This window comes from Tenebrio molitor, chromosome 2 (genome assembly GCF_963966145.1).
Source record: "Tenebrio molitor chromosome 2, icTenMoli1.1, whole genome shotgun sequence".
NCBI classification, from domain to species: Eukaryota; Metazoa; Arthropoda; class Insecta; order Coleoptera; family Tenebrionidae; genus Tenebrio; species Tenebrio molitor.
In genome coordinates, this window is record NC_091047.1 from 15,739,700 (window position 1) to 15,766,382 (window position 26,683).

Here is a 26,683-nt window from a genome sequence, read left to right on the forward strand (position 1 = left end):
ACGAAACGTCAAGCTAATTTTAAAGGTTTTAAGCGATTTGGAGCCCTTAAAGGGCTCGTCGAACAAAAAAACGTTGTATTTAACTCGTTCGTGTGTAAATTGGGCCTTTTTTGGCACTCGTGGGCCTTTAAAACGCTCGTTTCACTCGCGTTTTAAAATGGCCCACGCGTGCCAAAAAAGGCCCAATTTACATACAAACTCGTCAAATAAACTACTATTTTAAAAATGTATTCAAATTTTTCGCATTAATAAACCACCAAGTAATTAAATGTTTAGATTAGTCAATTTTGTCATATCATTCTTGCCGCCAAATTTTCTGGACCCTTGTGTAGTTTGTATCTCACTCTGTCATCTGTGGAGTATGTAGCACATAACATTTCACTCGCACTCATTGCTCAGCGGTGGGTGTATTTTTATAAATCCGAGAACCGAGAATATGACAGCACAGACTAAAGATATATATTGGGTATGACAGCACTACAGTTCCACAGAGACCCAAAAAATTTTAGTTTATATAATTAGTTTTAGAGATGCTGTAATTAGTCTCTAGAATATTCAGCTCAAGTAAGTAACAATAATTACACATTTCACAATATTTCCGGCATGACTAAATGAAAATTTAAATGACAAAAAATTTGATTTTTAGGTTAACTTTTAAAAACTGTTCAAAGATAGATGTTATAACGATAATAAATTATTGTTTCTCGTGAATTTATATTTATTTAGAATCGTACATCAAAAATGGGTATTCTCATAACAAAATTTAGGGTAAGTTGGTTCCATCAAATGTTATATTTCATTTCATCAGCTTCTTTCTGTTCTAGAAAAAGAAAACGACCTATGAAATCTTGGAAAAATTGGAGAATGAAATTCAGTCTATAGAAGAATTTAGACGAAGTACTGAACAAACACAGAAAAAAATGGTTGGTCGTTTCATATTTATTTCAGTTTGTGTATATTGTATTACAGCCCTCATATTTTACTTTTATTTCTTCCCAGCTTCTGCTTATGAGAGAATAATTTATATAATACCATTAATTATACTACCAATATTGTAAGCATTGTTTATTTTTTGATGTATAAGTATTTTTCTATAAAAATATTCCAGGTTACTTTTATTAAAACGTATTTTATCATGGTATTATAATAGAAAAATTAGGAAAAACCAGAAGAAACTATCCGGTTTGAAAGATGAAAAGAAGAAAATTTTGGAAGAAGTTATGGACAAAGAGACTTACAAAGTTGCAAAAACTATTTTAGAAAAGTTTGCTCCTGAACAAGTAAAGAAAAACACATCATTAACTAATGAAAGTACACCTGTTAAGAGTGGACCTTTAGCTCCTTTTAATTCAGCTCTTCAGAACCAAACAGGTAATTTTTATTGACTCATGCTTACATTAAACATAAAAACTTGGAAAGTAGATTTAATTGATGCAGGTATAAATTAAACTAGATGTTTTCTAATTTTTAATGAAAATTCTCCATAAATTAGGTAAAGTTTAATAAATAAGCTTGTAAGAAATTTATCTGCCTTTGAATAAGATACATATTTCAAGTAGAAACTGTTTTAAATAACACTTTATTAAAGCTAATTATAATTATAAAAATTCTTTGATGTAGTGTTAAAAATGACTTTTCACAGGTTTAAGGTATAGAGGTCAGTTTTCTGCAATACCTAATCGCTTGACTTTTGGACCTTCTGCAACTCCAAAGTTAAAACAAACTTTTATACCATCTACTACCCCTGCATTGCTTGCAAAATCTACTTCTCAGTCACAAAGTGTGATACCAAGTGTAGGACGCCCTGCAGCCCCTAGCACCCCTTTGCTGTTGCCAAGGGCTATTTTGCCTAGGGAGCGTTCTGTTTTAGACAAAATGGTTGATTATCTTGTTGGAGATGGTCCTTCCAATAGATATGCACTAATTTGTAAAACTTGTTCTAGTCATAATGGTAAGTTTAATTTTCTTCTAGTCAGAAATATAATTATTAACATTTGATTACTATTTTCAAAGGGATGGCTCTCAAAGAAGAATTTGATTACCTGTCATTTAGATGTTGTTATTGTTTGTCTTTTAATCCTGCTCGTAAGAAAAGACCAATAGCTCCCAAATTAGAAAGTTCTCTTTCCCCTAATAAAAATAAAAAATCAGATATCTCAGATTCGGACAGGGATTCATCTTGTGAGACAGATTCTGATTCAGAATCAGAAGTTGTCACTCCTCTAATAACAGAACCACCAAGTGACTCAATCAATGAGTACATACAAAATGATAATAAAGTGACAAATTTGTCAGATTCTGAAAAATTATCAGATGTGGAAGCAAAAAATTCAGAGACTGAGTCAACTGTGGAAACTGACACTAATATAGAATCAACTGAAGTAAATTTAAACCAAAAAACAAATGAAGCTAAAAATAAATTTGAAAATGAGGTTACAGAATCCATTATATCAAATGAAACAACACAAGACTGACAAATAAATACTATTATAACAAAAAAAAATGTTCTCTTTGTACCTAACTTTATAAAAGGGGAAAACGTGTTTATTGCTAAATCTTTTTTTTTTGTTTTGTTTTAGTATATTTATGATCTATTTATTATTTTTGCTTTGTATAATGTAAAACAAGTAATATTATTTAATTATATTGCTTTTCGTTTCTCTAAAATTTTTGACATGTTCTATAAAGAATCAACAATTAACGGATTAGCAGGTTATGGATTGTTTTTGTCAAAAATTGGGTGCCTTTCTGCATTTTATACATTTCTCAATAAAGCTTATTACATCTGAACACGTTTTATTGCAAACAGTATTTTTGATATTGTTGTAATACAATCATGTTATTATTCCTCATTCAACATTTGAACATGTTATTTTGGCGCCCACATGAATTAATCAACAACATCAAAAAATAGACTAAGAGCTCTTCCAGATTTGAGTATTGTTTATGAGATGCTCGTATCTCACAGATAACATTCATATTCTATTCTATAGCTATTCACACCGTCTTGTAAGACGGATATAGTAATTTTCGTTATCTGCTAAATCTTTTTTTATGAAGCCCTTCACACACGCGTAGTTTTTCAAGTGAAAAAGTTCAGTATCATAGGCATAGTATTGGGTGATTCAAAATGATTGTCGCCAAGTATGGCAACTATGTACGAAAATGTATGTGGCAACTGTGTGGATGAGGTAGAGTTGTCATTTATATGACATTTCATAAGCGTGCACTTGATTTTTTTGATATCATTACACACTGATTTGACAGTTTTCAAAATTGCGCGACTATGAACTGTCAAAGAAATACCCACACAGTTGCCCCATAAATTTTCGTACATAGTTGCCATTCTTGGCCACAATCATTTTGAATATGTATAAGAAACACGTAGTTATTATATTAAGCATAACATAATTACATAAACATTTTTGTTTTATAATACAAAAATTTATATAATTTATTTAATTTATATGTATAAGTATTTCAAAAGTGACTATAGAGCATACAATCTTTGACAATGTGAAGTTAATTATTTTAAGATGAACCCACAGTCTTCTCCTTTCGTCCATAACTCATTGCAGTGTTCGCAAGTAATTCGGAGTACCGAGTACTATCGCGGCCAAAATACTTTGGTCGTCAATGTGACATAAATGACATTCAATTGTAAAGCAAACTTTAGGATGTTTAACCTTATTTTTTACTACTGTCAAAATTATCTATCTATCAGTGTCATACGGGTGCGGTAAATCCCAGCTGCGGAGGCAGGGTTCAAAAGCAAAAGATCAACATGGTCACGGTTTAGACAACCTTCAGAAGCAAGTAAGACGATTCTACGGGGTGATCAATAAGGACTGTTTAAGTTGGTAACACTGAATCGTATTTTAAATCGTATAACAGGAGTAACTTCCGGTTGTTGCTGGCTTGTCGTTGTTAATGCTATACCTATATCAGATATTTGTCAAATAAACCAACAAAACACATCCAGTTACAGTGTTATAAATAAAAATTTTCTTAATTGTATTGCCAACTTAAACAGTCCTTCTTGATCACCCGGTATATTTATCAAAAACTGAAGGTGCCATATTTTTGACAAGAATAATTTGAAATTGTCATGTATATTGACATTAATACTTGATTTACATTTGAAGTGTCAAAAAGTGACGACCAAAGTATTTTGGCCGCGATAGTACCTACCATGTACCCGGTGCCCGACGTAGTAGCCGCTTGTTTCCTATAGCAACTCTGTCTGACATATACAGTATCTAATGTTTGAACAGCCCTTAAAAGTATATTGAACAAAAAGTCACAATTCTTGATTTCTTGATAATCTACAAAACAAAAAAAAAAAAACTTAAAAACTGAATTATATTAGAAGGTTGACCGCGACTTACTATAGTATCAAACATGTCATAAAAATATCTGCATTATAAAATAAAAATTCTTCAATTGCTAAAAACAGCTGTACTATATTTCACAATGTATGTTTATGATAGTGAAAAAAGGTAAAAAGCCGTAACATGCCGTAACGTGTTATTATTTCATTCTGGCATCGAAATAGCCGAATTATGCATTGCATTGAAAACAATTGAAGTTGTCTTGCATGTGTCTTGCCATTGTCATGCGATCAGCTTTAGAGACGTCAGATTTTAGGTTTATGTTTTTATACTAATGGTTTTTCTAATTGCAGAGAAAGTGTCCTTTTTTTCACTGATGGGATTCCCATTCTTGAAAAAAGGTACATAATTTCTACTTTATGTCAGTAGGTTCTTGTTGCATAAATTACTATTTTTATTAAATTAAAATCACTTTCTCTAACCTTTTGTTAATAAAACACAATGGTAATCACAATGTTTTACTTAATCTTTTGTCAGGAAATCGTGAAGATATAATTTCCAAATCAATAAAAATTCCCGCACTTATTCAAAATGGTCATTGGTACTTTTGCTGTCGACATCGTTAAATGTTATTGGTTATGATCAAGTGATGATTGACATTCGCTTTTAAAAATGGATTGAATTAAGCAATTAAGTGGAAAAGTGGAACAAACAGCTATTAACATCATTATCATTTTAAGAAATTGAGTTTCAACGCAAAAAATTGCAAATGAGGTGTCTTTTTTATTTACTGAAGATATATAAATCTAATAGTTAAATTAACTGCACTGCCTTTTAGTGGAGAGGCAAGTCCAATTTCGGATAAAATGGATATTTCAGAAACATCTGATACATCTAGTCATGAAACGAGTAATTTTAGTCGAGTTGCAAGGTTTGTCAATGATGCAGAACACAAAAACATAGAGGATGTAGTTCTGGATAACACAAAATATGATGAAACTACAGCATTATCTAATAAGAATGTTTCTGCCACACAGAATGCAACAAATTCACATCCTTTAATGTATACATGTTCATCACCTACATCACCTGATTGTCCTTACTTGATACCTGAAAAGCCCAAAAATAAACATACAAGTTTTGATAAATATAATAGTCGACAACAGGACCACCACAAAGATTTAGCAAATGTTTCAGAATTTGAAAACTTTGAAAAGCAATTTCATTTTGAAATGCCGCTTTCAGAAGAGTATAATCAATTACCTGGTTAGTTTTAAATGTGCACAATTTGCTGTTTTATTCTATGTTGTTGTAGATTTTCCAGAGAGCCCTTCTGCTTTAAAAAAGTCATTGATGTATGATTTACCTTTAGAAATTAATAACTTAGAATTAAGTGATACAGAAAATGATAAATCTGTGTATGAAGCACACCTTAGTTCTAATCTACAGAATGTTTGTCTCACAATGAATGAGAAAGAAGGTAAGTATATTTAGATATTTTTGATAAGATATGTTCACTGTAACACCATAGAATCTGCAAAATGTTTAGTTTATTAATCATATCTAAATAGTGTTATATCAATATTTACAAAAAGAATAAAAACATTGAATTTAATGTTAGTTATAATTTGTAAATAATTTAGGCAGTTCTTTCATGGAAATTCTGTATGTTATTTACTAATTATCTTTTATGGTTCAATATGTTAATCATTCTTAAAAAAATATCAAATATGTATTACATAAATGTAGTAATCAAATTTTCTATTCTTTGTGATGTGATGATGATAGATTGCTCTATACTTATAGTGTGTTTTTTAAATATTTTATCTTGCATTTAGGAAACTTGAATTTTCTGGCCCATAAGAAACGCAGTAATAAACTTCGTAGGGTGAAAGTAATGCACACTGAAGCGAGTGAAGAGAGTGATATTTCTTCTCTTGATAGTATCTCAGAGAGTTTAAAATCAGAACATGTATTTACGGGTCAGTTGGAAATAAGTACTGAAGATCAAGAAAACAATGACAATTCTCCAGAACCAATTGAGCCACTTAGCGCTGCTGATGAACGAAGACATGCGCGGGATTGGCAAAAGATGGTATTACCAGGAGGTGAACAAAGAATCATTGACATGCGTGTGATTGAACCTTATAAAAGAGTACTTTCACATGGAGGATATCTTAGAGCTGGAGGTCACACTGCTATCGTTATTTTTTCAGCTTGCTTTTTACCAGATAGATCAAGAGTCGATTATGTATATGTTATGGATAACCTCTTTTTGTATATTTAAGATGATTTATATATTTCCAATTATTAATGATATGTTTTTAAGGTATATACTTTGGACTTTGGAGCGACTTGTAACTGATGATTATGTCTTAGTATATCTGCATGGAGGTGCTACGAGATTACCTGCCTTTAGTTGGCTTAAAAAGTGTTACCAAATGGTGGGAAGAAAACTGAGAAAAAATTTAAGTCATTTATATTTGGTCCACCCTACTCTATGGATTAAAACTATGCTGTTTATGGCTAAGCCATTTATTAGGTGCTTATATTTTTTTCATGATTGTTAAAGATGATAACAATTTTCTTCTAGTTCAAAGTTCTATCGAAAAATATCATATGTAGCTTCATTACGAGAATTGATGGTGCGTGTTCCGTTGGAGGCAGCTGCTATTCCAGATAAAGTTAAGGCGTATGACAACTTACATTGCATCACATAGTTTGCTAAACTTTACCGTCATGCCTTGCCTATTTTGTTTTGATACATCGAATTATTTATATATTTATAAAACCTTTTTTTAAATTGAATTATTGATTTTGTTTATTTTTTTAGAAAAATGTTGAGATGTGGTGTTTGTGAAGTAATATATTTCATTAGCAATATGTCTGTAAAATGTAATAAATGAAGGAAATTGTTAGTAGAATTATTTATGTGGTTACTTATGGTAAACAAATTTGATTCCAGTGTGGAGTCTACTAAAAGTTTTATTATTTTGATGATAACGTTCAAAATAAAGTGATTAAAATTGCAGAAGATGTTAGTATAGGTAGTATTTAGTAGTTTTTGATTTTGTTAAAGTAACTTTTTGTATAAGATTAAAAAGATTGAGAATAATCACCAATTTGTTAGTACTAGCAACAGTAAAAGTTATATTTTATTAGAATATGTACTTTTATCGAATTTGCTGATTTAAATATGCAAGTATGTTTGAATCATTCTAAAGATTGGTTGCAGCAATCTTTTTGCACAATAAGTACATATACCATCAGATTTTAAGAGTATAATGTTCACTTTCTGATTTACAGTCGTACTTAATGTAAAAATTTAAAATAGTGTTATTTTTATGTTTGATTACAAAAAGTTCGCGGTTTTACTTTCAAATATCGAGGGATTTTATTTCCCTACGTTGGTATTACTAGACGTAAAGGATCTTGCGATTGTGTTTAGAGATATATCATAGAAAAGAACCAAGAATATCCCGTAAAGCTGTAAAGTGCTGGTGGTTGGGTGTGTAAGTTTAAACAATAAATTCCGCAATAAAGTCGCGGATCAATGGTTTCATTGTTAAATTAACTCTTCGTTGATTATTATCGTGTTAATAAATGTGAATTGATTATATAAGAAGATAACAATGAGTAAAAAGTGCGCGAGGTGTGAAAAGACTGTGTATCCCACTGAAGAACTTAAATGCTTGGATAAGGTGAATCTAATTTATTTTACAGTAAAGTAATTGGTTAAGAGCTGATTTTAAAAATTCTCATTTTAACTACTAAAATTACGTTCGCCCATAATAAAGTAATAAGTTAAGCTTATTCGTATTACCATTTATAAAAAAGTTGGTCTCATTAAAATAATTCAGTCAAGGCTGTTAATAGAAGAAAATGAGTCACAAAAATTTAAGCCACTTCCCTTTAATAGCATTAATGATTGCCCACTTTAGTAATAAATATATGTATTATACATTTTGCATAAATTGAATGTGCTTTATAATATTTTTTCCACAGATTTGGCATAAACCATGCTTCAAATGCAAAGAATGTGGAATGGCCCTTAATATGAGGAATTACAAAGGTTTCAACAAGGAGCCGTATTGTGAAGCGTAAGATTTACTAATTTAATTTTCCATAAGTGTACTTTATTGTTTAATTAATATACTAACTTTATTGGTGTATCACCTAGCTGATAGGTAAAGGATTCATTATTCAAAGAAAGCTAAAGAGATGATGTCATGCTCTACAAAGTAGATTTAGTCAATTTTCAATTGTTTTCTTTCAGTTAACATTCTTTGATTCATTGAAATGATTTCCATCTGTGTTCTACTTCTTTTTAGTGGTAAACCCAGTAAATTGCAAAATCAAGGAAGGCATTTTCATAATTCAGTGGTTTAATGTGGAACAACATACCATATTTTTTTGGCTTTGTGGGATTGCACAACTTGATGTAGAGATATTTGCCATCGTCTACAATTCATGTTAATTCACACACATTTTTTTTCCAACAATTTAACTTACGTGACCCATCATTGTTTTACATTGAGGTCTTCAATTGTATTTGGTAGATTCTATTTGGAACTATTTTTTTAAAATTGTAATAAGTAGACCTCAAATGTCTACTTTCGCATCTATTTTATAAAATTTATTTTATCTTTGGTGTGTAAAATATAAATGTCACTGATTAATGAAACATTTTCCTTTGATTGACTTTACATTTTTTTTTTCTTCAGAGATTTAAGAACATATTCAGCGTTGCGATTATGTATGGAACCGGCTCCGTCCCGCTAAAATGCTTTATGGCAGAACCCTGAAATTTTAAATGCATTAAAAGTTACTTATTAAATTAAAAACAAAAAAAATCCACGTTTTCAAAATATAAAGCCAACTTGATTTTTTTTTAAATAGGGCATCATTAAAAAACTTATTTTTTTAGAACTAAATGAGATAATAGGTTTAGTGTTTTGTTCGACAGAATCTTAGAAAAAAATTAAAATTTAATGAAAATAAAATGAAAACACGTAAATGACGCAGCATTTAAAATCCATCAAAAAAATAGTTTGATTTTTACTTTAAATCATAAGCGTTCTAAAATGTCAGTTTGACACTAGCGTAAAAAAATTATTGAAGGTATTTTGTAAAATGCCACAACATCTCACTCCGGTTCAGACAGCTAGGGCTATTGCAAAGCTAGAAGAAAATTGGTCGTCGGCTGCTGTGGGGAGAGAATTACATTGCAATAAGACATGCATCTTCAATATAAAAAGGCGTTGGCAAGAAAACAGGCTGCACGAACGCCAACGAATACACCCTAATTTATCTAACGAAACACTTTTAAATGGCCACGATTGTACTATGGCGGCAAAAAAATTTTGGCCGTCACTTTCTTGACATTCAAGTAAAGTGTAAATAAACCTTTAGGAAACGTAACCCCACTTTCGATTCTTGTCATTTTGACAATAAATTTAAACTGTTTGAAGCTCAGATATTCAAAAACCCGACATGAATAAACAAAATTAGAGCAATCGTACATATATATAATTGATTTCATATAAATGTTCATCAAGTGAGCTGTGCATGTGTAAAAGCATCTTTAATTTAGTTACATTACAAAAGTCACATTTTTGAAGGTCATGTCCAATAAATCGTTACTTGGTAAAAATACAAAGACAAAAACAAATAAGAATTACTTTAATTTAATCAGTAAAAAAGCGTAACATTGCTTTTGAAAACAGCAATGTTAAAATGGACAACAAAACTGAAAAATTAGTCAAATCGAGTTCGAGCAGAGCAAGCAACTTTGAAAATCAAAATCACCAACTTTAGCTTTAATACCAACAGAAAATCACATTTTCATGGCTTGCTTAGATGCACATATATATGAAATTGAGTATAGATAACCTGAGGTAAATGTTCTGTGTAGTAGAAATGACAAAATAATTTTGAGTTTTGAAATTTACCACCCAAAAAATAACGTTCATAATCAAGACGGTAATCATGATGACAATAAAGTACGGATTATAATTTTTTTTTTTTTTTTTGAATTGACAGACAATGACGGCCAAAATTTTTTGGCCGGCATAGTACAGGGTTATTCTAAATGATTGTAGTCGAAGTAGGCCATGCCCATGTTATTACGTTTTTGCCGCTTTCATGTGAACTGTCAGTTGTGTCGCTGTCACTGTCATTTTGTAGGTGAAAAGTGCGGTGATGAGATTTTTATTTATTTTTGTTAAATTAACGATTGAATCCAGAAATATTGAGTTGTTCTACAATCAATTTCAAAAATATTGAGTTGTTTTGCACCCAATTTAACACATCATTTTGATGATTTTTTTATGTGGAGCGGCAACCATAAATTTTACATTCAGTTTTCACGCCTACTTCGACTACAATCATTTAGAATAACCCTGTACTATTCCGGACACGGAATCTTGGCCATAACTGACATTTAACTGACAGATATGTGTGAACTGGCCTTTATTGAATATAACCCAACTTTTGACTCGATAATGCTATTTCCTTGCTTTTTTGATGTCAGAATAAAAACTTCAAAGTGATTTTTAATAATTGTCATTTATTAATGACGCTAATGATTGGTTTATAACATTTTTTTTAGAAATGTCAAAAAAATGTTGGCCAAGATTCCGTGTCCGGAATAGTACCTAGTTGAGTACATAAGTTTGCTATTTGAAACTTTATCATTCAAATACTTAGTATACAGTAATTGTTTCGTAAGTTTTGTGCTCTTAAAATTTGATACCGTTTGACACACCTTGCAATAAATGCTTTCAATGAAACTAAAATGCCAAAACTAAACGAAACGAAAATTTAATAAAATGTTTCAATTAATATTCGAACAATAGATAGGTATAACATGTTTCAAATTAACTTCAATTTTTTTTCTAAGATTCTATCGAAGAAATCACCAAACCCATTATATCATTTAATTCTAAAAAAATAAGATTTATAAGGATGCCCTATTTAACCCATGTTTCCATAAAAAAAATCAAGTTGTATTTTGAAAACATGGATAAAAAAATACAGTGTGGAATAAAATGATTTACATCTAGTTACCTTTGGAATTTTTGCACATGTAAATTTTCCTGTACCGCTCTACTTTTTTTTTTTGAAGTGCCGAACTATTAGTTCTGTCAATAAATGTCATCAATCGATTTGACAATTGTTACAATTTACTAAATTGAATTAACAAACGTTGGTGGCCACTTTCAACACTAGCTCTGTGACTTGCTTTTGTTAGCTCCTTTTTAATTTCAATCTCTACTTTGCATTCATATCATCCCTTCGCAATAAATCACGTTTGGAATTTTGGAATATTTTGAGGTTAGGCTTTTTTTTTTTGTAGAGCGGCATTTCGTATTTTTACAAGGGTAATGCAAAGGTAACTAGATGTAAATCATTTTATTCCACACTGTACATTAAAACATTTGAAAGGTAGCTTTGAATTAGTCCTAAGTCTGTTTAAAATTTCAGGGTTCTAGCTTAAACCATTTTAGCAACCCTGTATACAAACGTACAACTTCCCCATTATAGCTTGAGCTGTGAGAGTCGGATGCGCAGTGGTCTAACTCTAACACAAATTTTGTCGCATTTCTTTGCTGCTTCCACCTCTTTTTCGGACCTGTTTATTCAACTTTGAGCATCCGTCACAGCTCTAGCTACAATGGACAAGCTGTAGTTAATTTGTTTGTTCAGTTTGGTTTTTATTAGCCATCATACAGTATATATGACGTAATACATATTTAAATATAATGAGAAGGAAAAAAAAAGGAAGGGTTCACACAGGAGATAATGTTCGAATTTTGAGAGTGTCGAAAAAATTGTTATCTAAACTTTTCCGGGCGCCAAAAAAAAATTGTATGCAACTCGTTAGTAAAGTATCTTTTTTTTTTCGGCGGATTTACGCACTCGCTTCGCTCGAGCGGCAAATTTTCCTTCTCGTAAAAAAAGTATTTTACTCTACTCGCTTGTTGCATAAACAACTATTTTTTGCAAAAAAATGTGCTGTAGTTCGAAATTTCTTATTAAAAAAACTTCGATCTTAACCTAGAAAGCGAACCAACAGACAATTCTTTGACAAATGACTAGGCGTACTTACCAATTATTAGGGAGTGCCAAGAATGTCAACCCACAAAATTTGTCTCAATCATTAAAAGTCACCCGGTACATGTATCAATATCAAAAACGATTAATCTTTTAGAAAATGCATTTATTTCACGATTTGATTTTTTATGAACTATTACAGTTTTTTTGTTATAATAATATGTCTTTATTAGATAATCTGGTATAGGTATATGTACAGTTGCAGCCGTTGAAAATTCAGACACTTTGACAACGCCAAACTTTTAGCTTTGTAAATGGTATTGAAAGTGACGTTTCTCAAAATGTCACTCAAACATTATCCACATTAATTTCTGTCGCAATGGCTCTTATACTCACACCGTCCCTCAGTCAAACACATTTTTGCAAATCAGATAATTGGGGCATTTCAAAAGTTACGCGCGATTCTGACCTAATATGTCAAATACTGACACTGACTTTATAATCCTTGATGAAAATTCTGTTTACGCTAATCAAATTTCGGAATTTATACAGAGTGTTTAAATCTTTCCTGTCTGGATTTCAACGGCCGCAACTGTACAAACAAAATTCATCACGACCTCCACAAAAAATAATAACATAATACGTTATATCATTTCAAAAATTTTTCCTCACTTCACACACGTAATGGTAATGAAATGACCAACCATGTTTGACGTTTTAAAACAGAAAATATGTAAATTCCTTCGGCCTGTAAAGTTATAAGGCGCTTTTTTCTTTCTTTTTTTTTTCTTATGGCCCCTACAAAATTTGATTTAAGTAGGTACTAGAACATTAGTATAAAAACTAGTCTTTTTTATTACGAGTTGGCGTGATTTTATTATACCGTATGGTTAAAGAAACGTTAGTTACCTGTGAAAACCAAATATCAGTGTTTTAGTTAAACTCTGATTTCAAATGTCATTACTCTGATTTAGCGTTTTATTAAGCACTAAACAGTGTCATCGTGTATTTTAGAATTCTCACAAATGGTTTTTATTATAAATTATAAAATAAAATTGTGACAATTACGTAAAAAACAGCTATTAACATAAACTTTGCAAAAATTGTGTTTTATATTTCATGAGTACCTTGGATGGGTCGTTTTGTCATGGTAGAATATTTTAGTTTCATAGTGATATAAGCAAGTTTGATAGTAACCCGTCTTTTGAAAAATATCAAAATTATAAATATGTGCCAAGTGCAAGTAAATGATTTTTATAAATTCTGATTTGTTTGGACACTTTAAATAAAACAAGACTAATTTTTTATTGATCACACCTGAAAAACGCAGTAAAATTTTGTCCGTGGCCATAGTGGTGAAATAAAACGAAAACTGACTTGGAATGTTTGCTATAATGATAACAATGAAATGATATTGTTACGAATATTCAAGGTTTTTTTTGTTTACTAAGTTTTCCGTAGCTACATAGAATGTCTTTTAAAATTATAAGTTATTTAATTGGATATTATAAAGGTTTTATTGTGACCTATTAATAACAACTTTCACACTTTCATTTGTGAAATGACAATTTCATTATTAAACAAGATTTATCTTTCACTTGTGTGCTGTTTTATTTTCTGTTATAAATAATGAAAACTGATGAAGCAGGCGCTTTTAAATATTTGACCTTTTAAATTATTTATCACCTAATGGTTGTAAATCGTAATATGTTTTCTGATAAATATTTTTTTCAGGCACATACCAAAGGCAAAGGCTACCACTATGGCAGAAACGCCTGAATTAAAACGCATTGCAGAAAACACAAAAATTCAGTCAAACGTAAAATACCATGCTGATTTTGAAAAAAGCAAGGGTAAATTTACGCAGGTGGCTGACGATCCGGAAACACTTCGTATCAAACAAAATACCAAAATCATCAGTAATGTCGCATATCATGGCGAGTATCAGCGTAAAGCTGAAATGGAACAGAGAAGACAGTTAAATGAAAACGGCTACAAAGAAACAGGAGACCTAAAAAATGCTAACCCACCAAATCCTCCGCATCAACCACCACCTGTAAAACAGCCACAAGCAGTAATCGGCAATCCAAATAATATTGGAAAAATTAGTGATTATGAGCCAGGAACGGGACAATTTACTAGCCCATATTCCGCAAGAAACTCGCAAACGCTTATATATTCGTCAGATATCGGTTCGGTGAATAATCCTCCTCAGCGTCATATAGGTTCTGTTCATAATCTTGATCCCGTGAATCATAATTATGGATCACTGGGACGGGTGTATAAAGCTATGTATGATTACGAGGCACAAGATGATGATGAGGTTAGCTTCCAAGATGGTGATTTGATTATCAATGTAAGTAGTATTGATGGAGGCTGGATGACTGGAGAGGTACAACGTACAGGACAAGTTGGAATGTTACCAGCCAATTATGTCCAGTTGGTTAATATCTAAGTTAGGCTTGCTGAAAGCACAACCATTCTAATGTCACAAAATTATTTTCACATAAAGAATTTATTTTTAAAGAATCTAAAATAACTTATGCTATCTGAAGTCAGCTATGTATATTTTTTTTATTTAAAAATTTAAATAGTAAATTCAGAATGCATGTATTTGCACGCTTTTACAATTTCTCAATTTCACTAAGTCTCAGTGAATGAATTAATTTTCATATTTGTAATGTTTTTGTAACTTTAAAGTAAAAACGGAACAACAGTAAAAGGTGCTAAGAACATGCCATTGCTTGCCATCAATGAATCTGTCAGTTCAATGGTAATTACATATTATGGAGTTTATTTTAAATAATGGTTATAATTATTTAATTCCTGCATATTTTAATATTTTGATTACATAATTTTAATTAAAAAGGACCACTGTCTCATTCCTACAATTCGTGTAGTGGAAATGTTTACATTCCGTACACTGCTTTTATATACATATATTATAAATATCGCATTACCTATTTGAGGTAGCAATATAAATTCCATTAACCAAAAATCCAAAAGCCTGTGCCTTACAAAAATGTTTAACATAAATATTTTTGATACCTAATGTATTTTTGTGAAATTTATACACAATTGAAGTTTAACACTTTGTTGAACAAAGTACTGGTGCTTGAGTCGTTTTGATGTTGATTGTAATAATTCCTGAGCTAATTTGACGTTAAAGTAATTCATGATTTATTTCTAATCTGTATAAAATATTCTGATTATTTGTGTAAAACATGTATATTAATACATTATTATAGTAGTTAACAAATTTATGCTTTAATTTTTGATAAAATTACTGTAAGTAAATGTTAAATAAAAATACATAAATACATTAAAATTTTTATTTAAAGATTACTCATAGTTCTTTAAAATCTTCGTGAATTCTTGGAGGTCATGTTTTCTTTCAAAAGTTTCAATTTCAAGCCTTGTGGTTAACGCTTTAACATTTTCTTCAGCCAGTTCCAGTTTATCTTTAATATCATATTCAATTTGTTTGGGAGTGTTTCCTCTACTAGTTGAATACCCAGAACGTGAACTGGTTTGTTCTAATTGTAATCGAGCAAAATTTGCTTCCAATTTTGCACATTTTTGCTTTTCCATGCGTAAAAAGTTCTGTGTTTTTGAGTGAGCATTTCTTTCATCTTGAAGACGTGCGTTTTGTATTTCTGTTAGCTCCAGAAGCTTCAGACGTTCCACTTCTAATCTGCTTATTGTTTTAGTATCGGTCTACAAATAATGGAAGAGTATTGTTTTTATATGGCACAGTAAGTATACAAAATTGATAAATTACATTTTCGTGCCTATGTACGTAAGAACTTGGAGGTCGTGAACTTCTTATTCTTTTATTAAGCAATTGAATATCATCATTTTTTTCCAATAATTCCTTTGACTTATTTTCAGACAAATATTTTTCTTTAACTAACTCAACTTTTAGGGATTCGTTTTCCTGTTGTAAATTTTTTATGGTTTGATCTTTTTGTTTTAAATCTTCGTTTTTCAGTTCATTGAAGTATGACAACTGCGACTATAAAGTTAAAATTAAAAAAAATAGTTTAAAGTATCTTTACATTTGATTTAAGCAATAGATGCATTTAGACCCGTTATAGAAATTTAATTAATCACATTTTTTACCAACTTTGCGCGCTGTATAATTGATAGGAAGAAGAGTGTTTTTGGAATTTCAAAAGTTCTGCCAGTTAAATTCACAAAGGGGCCATACTTAAATATTTCAATGTAAAATTATATCTAATTGTACACCTTTATGCTTTGAGTTGTATGTTATACGTTATAGTGGCGTTATAACAGAACTAAAATAATCATTAATTAATAAACAAAAAAGATATTTCAAGTAGATATTAATTTAAAAAACTACAGAAAAATCTGTAGGTAATTCATCATAAGAAGCATAAATCAAATGTAAATGTATAGGCTTAGTTTACAACCTTAGGCAATATTTATTACATTTTACGGTTACCTACTGGGTGGTATTATTCATAAAGATAACATTTTATGTAATATTATATTTCATCATTGAAAAATTTCCGATCAAATTGTATTGCATATATTTTACAAAGAGTACCTACCTAATGTTCAGTTTTAAATTAACTAAGACTAATAATTATTTTCAATGCGCAGTTAAAAGTATGGCATAGTAGAGATTAAGTGAAGAAAAAAAAAACTGACAACCCAAATCTGTTCTATATGCTATCTTAAATTACAATTGTTAACCGTACTGTTATTTTAGTTATTGTTTGTTGGTCTGTCTCATGTATATCACTTGAATTCGACAGTTTTGCTTTCAGTACACCATATTCTGTTTCTAAGACCTTGCATCTCGCTTTGACAGCGTTAAATTTTCGCTTTAAGTCTAAATAATTGTTTTGTAGTTCTGCATTTTCTGTGTTTAGTTCTTCTATCTTTTTGTCATATTTTGCTTGATTAGGTTCTACATACGTTGAAACTACAAATTATGCGTAAATGTTTATTTAAATTGTTTTATCATAAATAATTACCTTTGTTATTATTTTCTTGGTACGCTTTAAGCTTTTCTTTCAGTTCTAAATTTTTTTGCTGTAAATCGCAAATTATTTGTGCCCTACCTCGCCAACTTGTATTTGTATTGCTAAGCGTTAAAAGAGTTTCAAATTTTTCGCCAGTTTCTTGCTGTAACCATTTATTAGCTTTTTTGAGATCATTTTTGAGTTGCAAATTAATATTTTTTTCTTCTATCCATTTATTTGTTATGGACGTTAGTTTTTCTTGCAATTTCTTTACTTCATCGGAACGATCAGTTACACAATTATCTTCTTTATCTGGAAAATTAAAGAATTTATTGCATGGCTTAAAAATAACTGCGTAATATAAAATTTATAGGTACCAATTTCTTGAACATTTTCACTTTGTTTTTTTAATTCTAATACTGTATTTTCCAATTTAGAATATTTTGATTTATACACTTGAATTTCCGAATTTTTTTCTCTCAGTTTTTTACTTAATTCTACAATTTTACTGTTCGCTAATTGTGAAGCTGAAGTATATTCACTTTTACAACAACTTTCGTAGTCTGCAATTCTTGCTGTTAATTCTTCACTTTTTATTTGACATTGTTGAATTTCTGAATCCTTTCTTGATAACTGTTGTTGAAGTGATTCATTTTCACGTCTCATTTGCTTTAAAATTAATTAGTTGTATTGTATTATTAAAAATAAATTCTTACATCAAGCTGATTTCGTAAATAGTCATTTAATTCTTCAGTTACCGTAACATTTTTTGAAAATTTTGGAAAATTTATAGCAGATAAATTTAAATCGCTTGAAACTTCTAAAGTACAAGAATTATTTAATTTTTCACTCATGTCTGTTGTGTCTGACATTTTTAAAAAATGACAAAATTGTTTATTTAATTGAGGTATAGGTACCTGATTGTGATTTTATTTATAAATATTTTTCACATTTAGTAATATTTTGCAAAGCGTAAGTGAAAAAACTGGATTCTATAATGCGCTTAAAATAATAAACGAAGACGTATAATTATATTTCAATGTTCCCGGATAAAACTACTAACTTCACTTCAATTTAGTAACATTTCGTTTTTACCCAACGTCACTTGTTGAGGTTTAGGGTGGAAGTTGGAATACGTACGTTGTTATTGTCTTTAAATATAAGCATAAAAAGAGGCAAACTGTGGAATTGTTGCAAACAAATAAATAAATTTATTCATCAATAAGTCATAATAAATACCTGGTTATAGTACTATGGTTGATTTGAGAGGTGGACAAGACGGTCCTATTGAACATGGTTTTTCTAATTCGGTGTTTATTTTACCAAGTATAATCTTCGTGTCTTTATCAAGTAAGTAGACTTACTCAATTTGTTTTTCGTTGTTGCTTGAAATAAACTTCCTTCGTACTTCTCTTTTTATTAAACTTTCAACATCTGTTCAACGTTTCAATTCTGCCATTGGCTATTGCAGCTATTTGTCGATTAAACGATAAACGTGTTTGTTAACCCCAATCTTTCACCGATACTTGTGGCTAAGCCATTTTTGTGGAAAGTGAAGAGTTACTGTCTTCAGTATTTACTTAGTTTTCACAGGAATTGAATGAAACAAAATTCTTCACTCCCAAAACGCCAAGTTGAGTTAGTCTCTACAATATACATAGGTCTAGGTATAGATCAGTTTGAAAATGTTTTTTTAATACATATTTAAATTTTTATTAAATTAAAATGTTGATGAAAACATTCTAGGTGTGTTTAATGTTTATATAGTTCTTATTATTGGTTAATTTTTTACTTGAGGTTTTATTGATAGTTTTTAAATTATGTTAATAGCCAACTTTTGCTAAATAAGGTAATATGTACAGTCGGTGGACAAATAAAACTGGGACAAAAATGACAATCACATAAGTCAAAATTTATAAATTTGCATCGTTTAATTATGGCTTTATCACAAATAGGTTAACTTTGGTATGACATATTGGGTGCGTTTTTTTGCTCAACGGAAGAATCTCCCACTGTCAGAAGTGTCGTTTTATTGGTCGCGGAAGATTCTCTCCGAACATCTCTCTTTTCTGCCATCAAATTAGATGGCAGAGAAAGCAGGAAAGTTGCAAGGTTGCAAAGAGTCAATAGTGCAACCAAAACGACAAAAATGTTCATTTAGCCACATTCTCTGCGCAGAATCACACCTGCCTTTTGTTTAACATGTTGTATAATATCATATTGTTATTGTTATTATTCATGGCAAAAAAGTAAACACTTATTACTAATGAGGTTATGTGTGTCTGTGAACTGTCAAAGACAATGCAGCAAAAAAACGTCCGATTTAGCGACTGTGGGAAGTTTCTCTTTTGGAAGAATCTCCAACTTCTAGAAGATTGCAAAAAAACGCACCCATTATATAGACACTGACAAATATATTGACAATTCAATGGTCTGATTTACATAGATTAAATTTTAAGTGTCCCAGTTTTATTTATCCACCGACCGTACATACGTAATTAGAAGAAAACTATCTATCAATCTCTAATTTCACCATCATAATAAACCATGAAAAGTTGAGTTAGGTATATACTGTCATAAAAAAAACTCCAAAGTGTTACTTTTTGCATGTGTATTTGGCAATTAAATTATGTATTTTTATTTTTTTCTACTTATTGATAATTGCCGTTGTGTGCATGGTATGATTATAAAATTATTGAGTAAGTGTGGTGTTTCATCAGGACATTTTTATTAAATGTAATACCTATCTATAATTTTTAAGTTCTAGAATTATGCAATACCATCTTGTAGGTACAATCGCGGCCATCCAAAAGTGAACGATAGCTTGCGAAAATGTCCGTATTTTTCGTTTGATTAAATCAGGCTGTATTCATTGGCGTTCGTGCAGCAGGCGTTACTATTTTAATAATAAAAAGTTGTAATAATAAAAATGAGACTGAGAAGTAATTAATACATTATTAAAGTGAAAGTAAACTTTAGTAAAGAAACCTTTCCAACACCTATTCGCATCGGCCTCTCAAGCCTGTTTTCTTGCCAACCCCTCTATATTGAAGATGCAAGTCTACTGCAATGTAATTCTCTCGCCACAGCAGCCAACGACCAATTTTCTTCTAGCTTTGCAATAGCCCTAGCTGTCTGCATCGGAGAGAGATGTGGCATTTAAAAAAAAATAGTTTCAATAATTTTTTTATCGCTAGTGTCAAACTTTGACATTTTAGGACGCCTATGATTTAAAGTAAATATCAAAGTATAAAAAAAAACGTTCACTTTTGGATGACCGCCATAGTACAACCTACGCATACAAACGTGAAGCTAAAGATTGTACAGGATGAGCGAAATTCGATGTCTCAGTTGTATTAAATGAAAAAGAAAGACGATAGAAAAAATCTGAAAAGAAGTTCTTAAATGGGATTGAGTAAGGTCCACTTTAAACGAAATTTGCATATTTTTCCATATTTGGAAACTGAAGTAATGACGTCATCGATTTTTTTTTCCGCAGAAACACCTATATTTTGGCATATTTAAAAAGAGCTAATTTTTCTGAACAATTTTTGTAAAGAAAAAATTTTGCTATCTTGTTTAAATCGTGACGATTGCGAATTTTTGATATTTACAAATTTGCTTATAATTTTTTAACGGAAAAAGATAGCAAATTTTTTTCTTTACAAAATTTGTTCAGAAAAATTAGCTCTTTTTAAATATGCCAAAATATAGATCGATGAATAGAGCTGAGACATCAAGTTTCGCTCACCCTGTACAAATTGTGTATAGTTTGTCCATCGAGAGATTGGTTGACATAAAATACACGAATGCGGTTTCCTTGTTTTAAAGCATATTTCCAAGAGCTTACTTCGCATTGGCGTACATTTTATAATAGTACATAGTTTATTTGACGAGTTCTTGTGTAAATTAGGTTTTTTTGGCACGAGTGGACCAGTTTAAAACGCGAGTGAAACGAGCGTTTTAAAGGCCCACGAGTGCCAAAGAAGCCCAATTGACACACGAACAAGTTGAGTACAACGTTTTTTTTGTTCGACGAGCCCCTTAAAGAATCCAAATCGCTTATAATCTTTAAAATTAGCTAGACGTTTCGTTTTGACAAGTGGTAACATTTAACAAAATCCGTTCACATAGGAGAATATTCTCAAATTCTGACAGTGTGGAACAAAAATATGATATACAAGACACAAGGGGATATTTAACATTGGATTTGAATCAGCCAATCAAATGGGCAGATTTCCGACTTGACGCGTTGTTAGCTGTCACGATGTTAACTAAGCTTTATACAACCCGAGTTCTACATGAAGCCTAGTAGCTCGTGGATAAAATTTTGCCGCGCACCAATGGGACACCCGTACTGGTATAAGTAACAAAAGTTATCAATACGTGAATAGCAAACAATTACAACTTACAGCTGTTTACTTTTTAACACTGAACGGTCATCTTGTGTTATTTTTTAATTTTGACATCATGACATCTGACATCCCACGCCCTGGACACGCCCACAACGGGCGGCTCGTGATAATCCATAATTTCGTTATTACGCTTTTTTAGAGGTTTTTCTTTAATGGGGGTACGGATAATTTAATTATTACATATTTCGTGTAATTGATAATTGCAATGGATAAATAAATCGTGAGAAATACTTTAAATGACCATACATTTGACTTGGTCGAGCCGCCTGTGGGACACTTCTACTCCTAGGACTTGAAGTACTTCTACTCCGCTCAGAAAAAAAGACACTTTAACCGTCTCTGGAGAGAAACACAAAAGCGCGATTTTCGATCGCTTGAAGATAATAGTTATTTATTTTTCACTTTAGTATAATTGCATGATAACTCCTAGGATACGAAATACGTAAACATGTCCATAACAACCGGGGAATAATACAGGGCGTAATAAGAATAACCGGGCGTAATGAATTCATAACGCCCTCACCAATTCAAAATTGCAAAGATGCCAATTTTTTTTTTTTTTTTTTTAAGAACACGTATACTTAGTGAAAAATAAAATCTTGTATGCACCACGGCGTCACCGAATGATTACGCCCTTGGTGCATAAAGTGTATTTGGTGTAAGGGAATCAATAAAGTAATGTGATTGTATAAGTAGGTATTTAAAAATATGTTGACTTTTTCTTCTATTTCTGTTTTGCGAAACTGCTAGTGATATATGAGTATACAAATGATGCCAAATCAATAATTATAACAGGCCATTCGATTTTTAAATTATTATCCGATTATTTCTCACTTTGCTACTCTGTAGACTACCGCAAATGTTCGTTAATGAAGTGTGGGAACTGCACGAACAAACTCCAGCAGCAATTATTCGTTCCCCTTTATGTGAGGTGGTTGACCGACTGGAATAATGCAGATGTTATTTATGCACCAAGGAAGGAATGTGTTTTTTTACCGAGGCGTCATGGGTAACTAGCAAAAAAGTTGCAAAAAGTCCCACGGGACATAAGTAAAAAAAACATAATTCAACTAACATTTTCTGTAAAATCCCTGTTTTCTTGCGTTGATCGCGCGCGGTATACGAACCGTCATCGTTAGCTTGCTGTTGCCTGTGCGACAGATGAATTTTGCTTCATGTTCGTATTCCTGCATACTTTTCAAAACAAAAATTGAGGTAATTGTTCACTTTAACTACTTCTGGAATTTTCGCGTTTTTTCTGGCTAGACAGCCTCGGGCGTCCTCCTAGATCGTTTCCTACCATTCAAACCTTGTGCAGATGCCTTTTTTTTCTCTCGTTGTGTTTCAAGGTCGCGCCACTGTCTTTGTATAACTAAAGGGTAAGGAAAATTCATTTGCACAAGGTTTGAGTGGTGGAAAACGATGTACAGTTGGCTTCAAAAAAAACGGGAAATGAAATTTGACCTAATGTGAATTGAAAACTTAATTTGTCAATTTGTGTCTGTTTGACAGTAGTATTTCTGACACATAACTGCAGTTTTTTTACCCAAATTCTAAAAGGCCGTTTCAAACTATAAAAATTTAATAAAATCTGACAGAACTTTTTCTGACAGTTCCCGTTTTTTTTGAAGCCAACCGTAGGAGGACGCCCTGAGGCTGTCTAGCCAGAAAAAACGCGACAATTCCAGAAGTAGTTAAAGTGAACAATGACCAAAATTGATACCTTTGCGGTATCGATCACATGAAGTGCATATAGATGAAACCCGACCTTGAAGAATTTCGACGAACTCTGGTCGAACTGACAGCTTGTCAAATATTTATCAAAGTGAGGCGAATATAGTAAATTCAAAAAACTCCTGGACTGTCAAAATTAAATTTTAAATAAAATGCTTGTTTTGACTGTACTTGGGTATAAAAAATTTTCACTAGAGAGTACCCACGTCAAAATCTAGTTACAAAATATATTTAGGTTATGTTTTCCTTTTTAATCATTGAACTAAAAATGTTTTCACCACTTGCAACGAAATGCAGCAACTAAAAGAACTGGAGCAATTTAATCAAGTTTATAAAAAACACAGAAAAACAGACAAACTGAAAACAGGTAAAAACTAAACAATAACCAAAATTGAAAATCGCTTCCCATAAGTAAGAGTCAGATTCCGCTAAGGATATATTGGGTGTTCCACCTCAAATACCCACATAGTTAACCAATCAGTTTTAATTAGGTTTTCATTTTCTCAATGCAAAATGCTGTTTCTCCACAGTCGGGTTAAAATCAGAAACGTTTTTTTTTTTTTTAAGGTATGGCTTTATAATAAATATAATAATTTGTTATGGCCCTCTTCTCTCGCGCCACCATAATTCGTTTTGAATTTTCCATTTTGACCTTTCTGCAAAATATACTTAAATAATTTTGCAATTTATTTGACAATGTCAATTTAAACAAATGATTAGTTTGAAAAATTAAAAAATCATAGATACCGACCGGGCAATATGAAAATAACCAACCTAACAACTCCAATTTTGACAGTCCAGATGTTTTTTGAATAGACTTTAGTTATTTTTACATTAGAGTACGGTAGGTGTATTTTACAGAGCGACAACTAGGTTTCAGGCACGCGGCGAATGCGAGTAAAAAAAGGTAAATTAGTATTGTTAAAGTTGTTAAAAATCAATATTTACAACATTTATCGAATTGTTGTACATATTACTTTTGTCCCTCACTGTATAAATAATAACCATTATAATAAATGTTAATTAAAAAAAAATATAGAAAAATAAAATCAAAACAAGTTAAAATCTCTTTCGTTACCTACTTATTTGGGGTAAAATAAAAATAAAAATAGTTCGTCGAATAAGGTTATGTTATGAGGCTCCCATAAACCCCTGGACTGTACAGTAGGGAATAATATGGTATGGGCGCTATACCTATAATCTTATTCGACTAAGAATAGTATACCATACCGTATTCTCATTACGATTATGTCATTCCAAAAGCCACCATTGGTGTTAAAAAATGTTCACCTTCTCATAATGCAACTGAACTGTGTTTGTCTTCATTTAGGCATTATATCATGTAATAAAATAAATTCCAGATTAGAGCAGGCGTTGCAAATTGAAAATCCTACTCTACTTATAAGTGAAACCTGAAACATCACACGCAAGAGCAGCAAATAAAGATCTTTTAGACGGCCCGTAGCTCAGTTAGCACTCGGTTCCTAACCTGTTTAAACCAACAAAAACAATTCAACGAAACTACAAATTATTATTAACTGAAACTCCAAAGTTAATAACAAATGTTGAATGTGATGGTCACCCTTTTGAAGACAAATTTGAAGCCCCCGTTTCAGTGCATTAAGCACATTTTATAAAATTTGTGGTGAGTTGTTTGACTCTTCGACTTTTTGAAACTATTCGTTTTATAAGTTCCTGGACTGTTTACTGGTTTTCTAAATACGCTATTTTTTAGATAAGGCCAAACAAAGAAGTCTAATACCGTCAAATCACAAGAACGTAGAGGGAAAGAGATTTGCGTTCCTGCACTAATGAGTCGCCCATTAAAGTAATTATTATTGACAGTTCATACTATATGCAATACATTTAGGGCCAGTTTATAGAAAGAGAATTAAATTTTAATGCGCGAATAACCCATGAATCTGAAAGTTCGATTGGTTCAATCTGATCACGTGTTCAGTTAATCTCGCATTTGATTAGGTACGATTAACGTAATTTGTTCTTCTGTAAACTGGCCCTTATTTGTTTGCTTGAAAGAGAGCTGAAATTTACTTGATGACTTGATATAGTGCCATATAACACCGATGATTGGAAAAATAGTTCGATGCAGTTGTAAAGCAAGACGGCAGGACGATTATTTCTACTTGACTAGGTACTTTTAGTTTGCGGTTCGTAGTGGCCAGTTTGGAAACAGGGAGCAATGGTCAAGTTGCCATCAATAATGGCGTTAAAAAAAACAACAGGTCAATTTATTTCTTTAAAAGAAACATTTTCCGATCATTTTCATTTTTCTGTCATTTTTTGCTACAGATCAGTTCGTTCTCCAGATGTGTCTCTTCTGGATGTCCTTTGAAGATATTATGTATTATTAACGCTTTTCAAAAATAAATCCCAACATTTAGTAGAACTCAACGTTTGCAAGTTGCAATACGTGTAGATTAGTTATTTGTATTTAGATAAAAGGGCTCGTCGAAAAATTGGTGCAAGGTGTTACAAATACGCCGCAAGCCTCCGACGATCCGCCTGGGAACAGAACGTTCACGAACAGACGGTACCTAATTTCCCCAAAGATGTGCAGTTATAGCTTTGCCTTTTTTAAGACAGTTTACAACGGGTTAATTCAAGTAATAAGACAGTACAATTTTTTTTTCAAATTTATAGTTCACAATTTTACCCCCGATGATGCTTTTGTAATAACTCGTCTTTAAAATATCTCTAAAGACGGTTTGACACAATGATATTTTTAATATAAAATTTAACATAAAAAATGGAGACATTTTTGTATACAATTAACCTTGAAATTTTAACAATAAATCTGATGAAAAATGAAAATCCTGTTTGCAACGCAGTACAAATTATGGTTACCGACATGTTGACAGTTCCAACATAACCCAATTGTGATTTTCTAACTGTTCAAAAACACTTCACACTTCAGTCATACTTCAGAGTGATGTCTTCAAACATTAATTTGATAAATGACACTACTAACAGTACAGAAATGAGTGGGAACGCCGGCGGGGCGCTTCCGTTGCTCCCGTGCATTTTTATGCGCATATTTGACGAATTAAAGCTTGTTTGACACGATGCTAAATTTTGTAGAAAATTTGTTAGAAAATGAGAGAGGACCAATGAACGATCAGGATCTGACAAAGACAGA

The 26,683-nt window shown here is 31.4% G+C and overlaps 4 protein-coding genes and 1 long non-coding RNA gene across 8 annotated transcripts in view; 3 read left to right on the forward strand and 2 right to left on the reverse strand.

Annotated features, from left to right (window-relative positions):
• The first annotated feature begins 317 nt into the window (after window positions 1–317).
• On the forward strand, window positions 318–2,790 carry Lnpk (zinc-ribbon metal-binding protein lunapark). Its single transcript, XM_069038412.1, has 6 exons — window positions 318–564; window positions 647–768; window positions 825–1,054; window positions 1,109–1,371; window positions 1,643–1,951; window positions 2,014–2,790. The coding sequence occupies exons 2-6, from the start codon at window positions 742–744 to the stop codon at window positions 2,472–2,474; spliced, it is 1,290 nt and encodes a 429-aa protein (XP_068894513.1). The 5' UTR covers window positions 318–564; window positions 647–741; the 3' UTR covers window positions 2,475–2,790.
• On the reverse strand, window positions 2,372–5,733 carry LOC138123642 (uncharacterized). The gene is made up of 2 exons (XR_011156872.1): window positions 5,595–5,733; window positions 2,372–4,325 (listed from the first exon to the last, which is right to left on the reverse strand). It is a non-coding gene; the product is annotated as an uncharacterized lncRNA (long non-coding RNA).
• On the forward strand, window positions 3,722–7,249 carry LOC138123638 (protein prune homolog 2). 2 transcript variants are annotated; one of them, XM_069038410.1, is made up of 7 exons: window positions 3,722–3,816; window positions 4,869–5,105; window positions 5,170–5,597; window positions 5,647–5,811; window positions 6,170–6,608; window positions 6,661–6,873; window positions 6,925–7,249. In XM_069038410.1, exons 2-7 carry the CDS (start codon window positions 5,101–5,103, stop codon window positions 7,049–7,051), a joined length of 1,377 nt encoding a protein of 458 aa, XP_068894511.1. In that variant the 5' UTR covers window positions 3,722–3,816; window positions 4,869–5,100; the 3' UTR covers window positions 7,052–7,249. The 2 variants fall into 2 exon arrangements, with proteins under 2 accessions (XP_068894511.1, XP_068894512.1); XM_069038411.1 differs by lacking the exon at window positions 3,722–3,816 and having other exon boundaries at window positions 4,320–5,105; window positions 5,145–5,597.
• A 487-nt stretch (window positions 7,250–7,736) lies between these two features.
• Window positions 7,737–15,072, forward strand: Lasp (LIM and SH3 domain protein Lasp). The gene is made up of 3 exons (XM_069038413.1): window positions 7,737–8,032; window positions 8,337–8,431; window positions 14,121–15,072. Exons 1-3 carry the CDS (start codon window positions 7,964–7,966, stop codon window positions 14,839–14,841), a joined length of 885 nt encoding a protein of 294 aa, XP_068894514.1. The 5' UTR covers window positions 7,737–7,963; the 3' UTR covers window positions 14,842–15,072.
• A 632-nt stretch (window positions 15,073–15,704) lies between these two features.
• The window catches only part of LOC138123637 (coiled-coil domain-containing protein 13), a 60,609-nt gene continuing 49,630 nt past the window's right edge, over window positions 15,705–26,683 (reverse strand). Inside the window, exons 1-6 of one of the 3 annotated variants that reach the window (XM_069038408.1) lie at window positions 18,617–18,756; window positions 17,755–18,046; window positions 17,390–17,689; window positions 17,111–17,337; window positions 16,168–16,401; window positions 15,705–16,103 (exon numbers count right to left, since the gene is read on the reverse strand). In XM_069038408.1, coding sequence (XP_068894509.1) covers window positions 15,729–16,103; window positions 16,168–16,401; window positions 17,111–17,337; window positions 17,390–17,689; window positions 17,755–18,043 — 1,425 coding nt within the window. In that variant the 5' untranslated portion in view covers window positions 18,044–18,046; window positions 18,617–18,756 and the 3' untranslated portion in view covers window positions 15,705–15,728. Of the gene's footprint in view, window positions 16,104–16,167; window positions 16,402–17,110; window positions 17,338–17,389; window positions 17,690–17,754; window positions 18,047–18,093; window positions 18,461–18,616; window positions 18,757–26,683 lie in introns of those variants that run through there. The other 2 variants (XM_069038407.1, XM_069038409.1) reach the window with 2 other exon arrangements.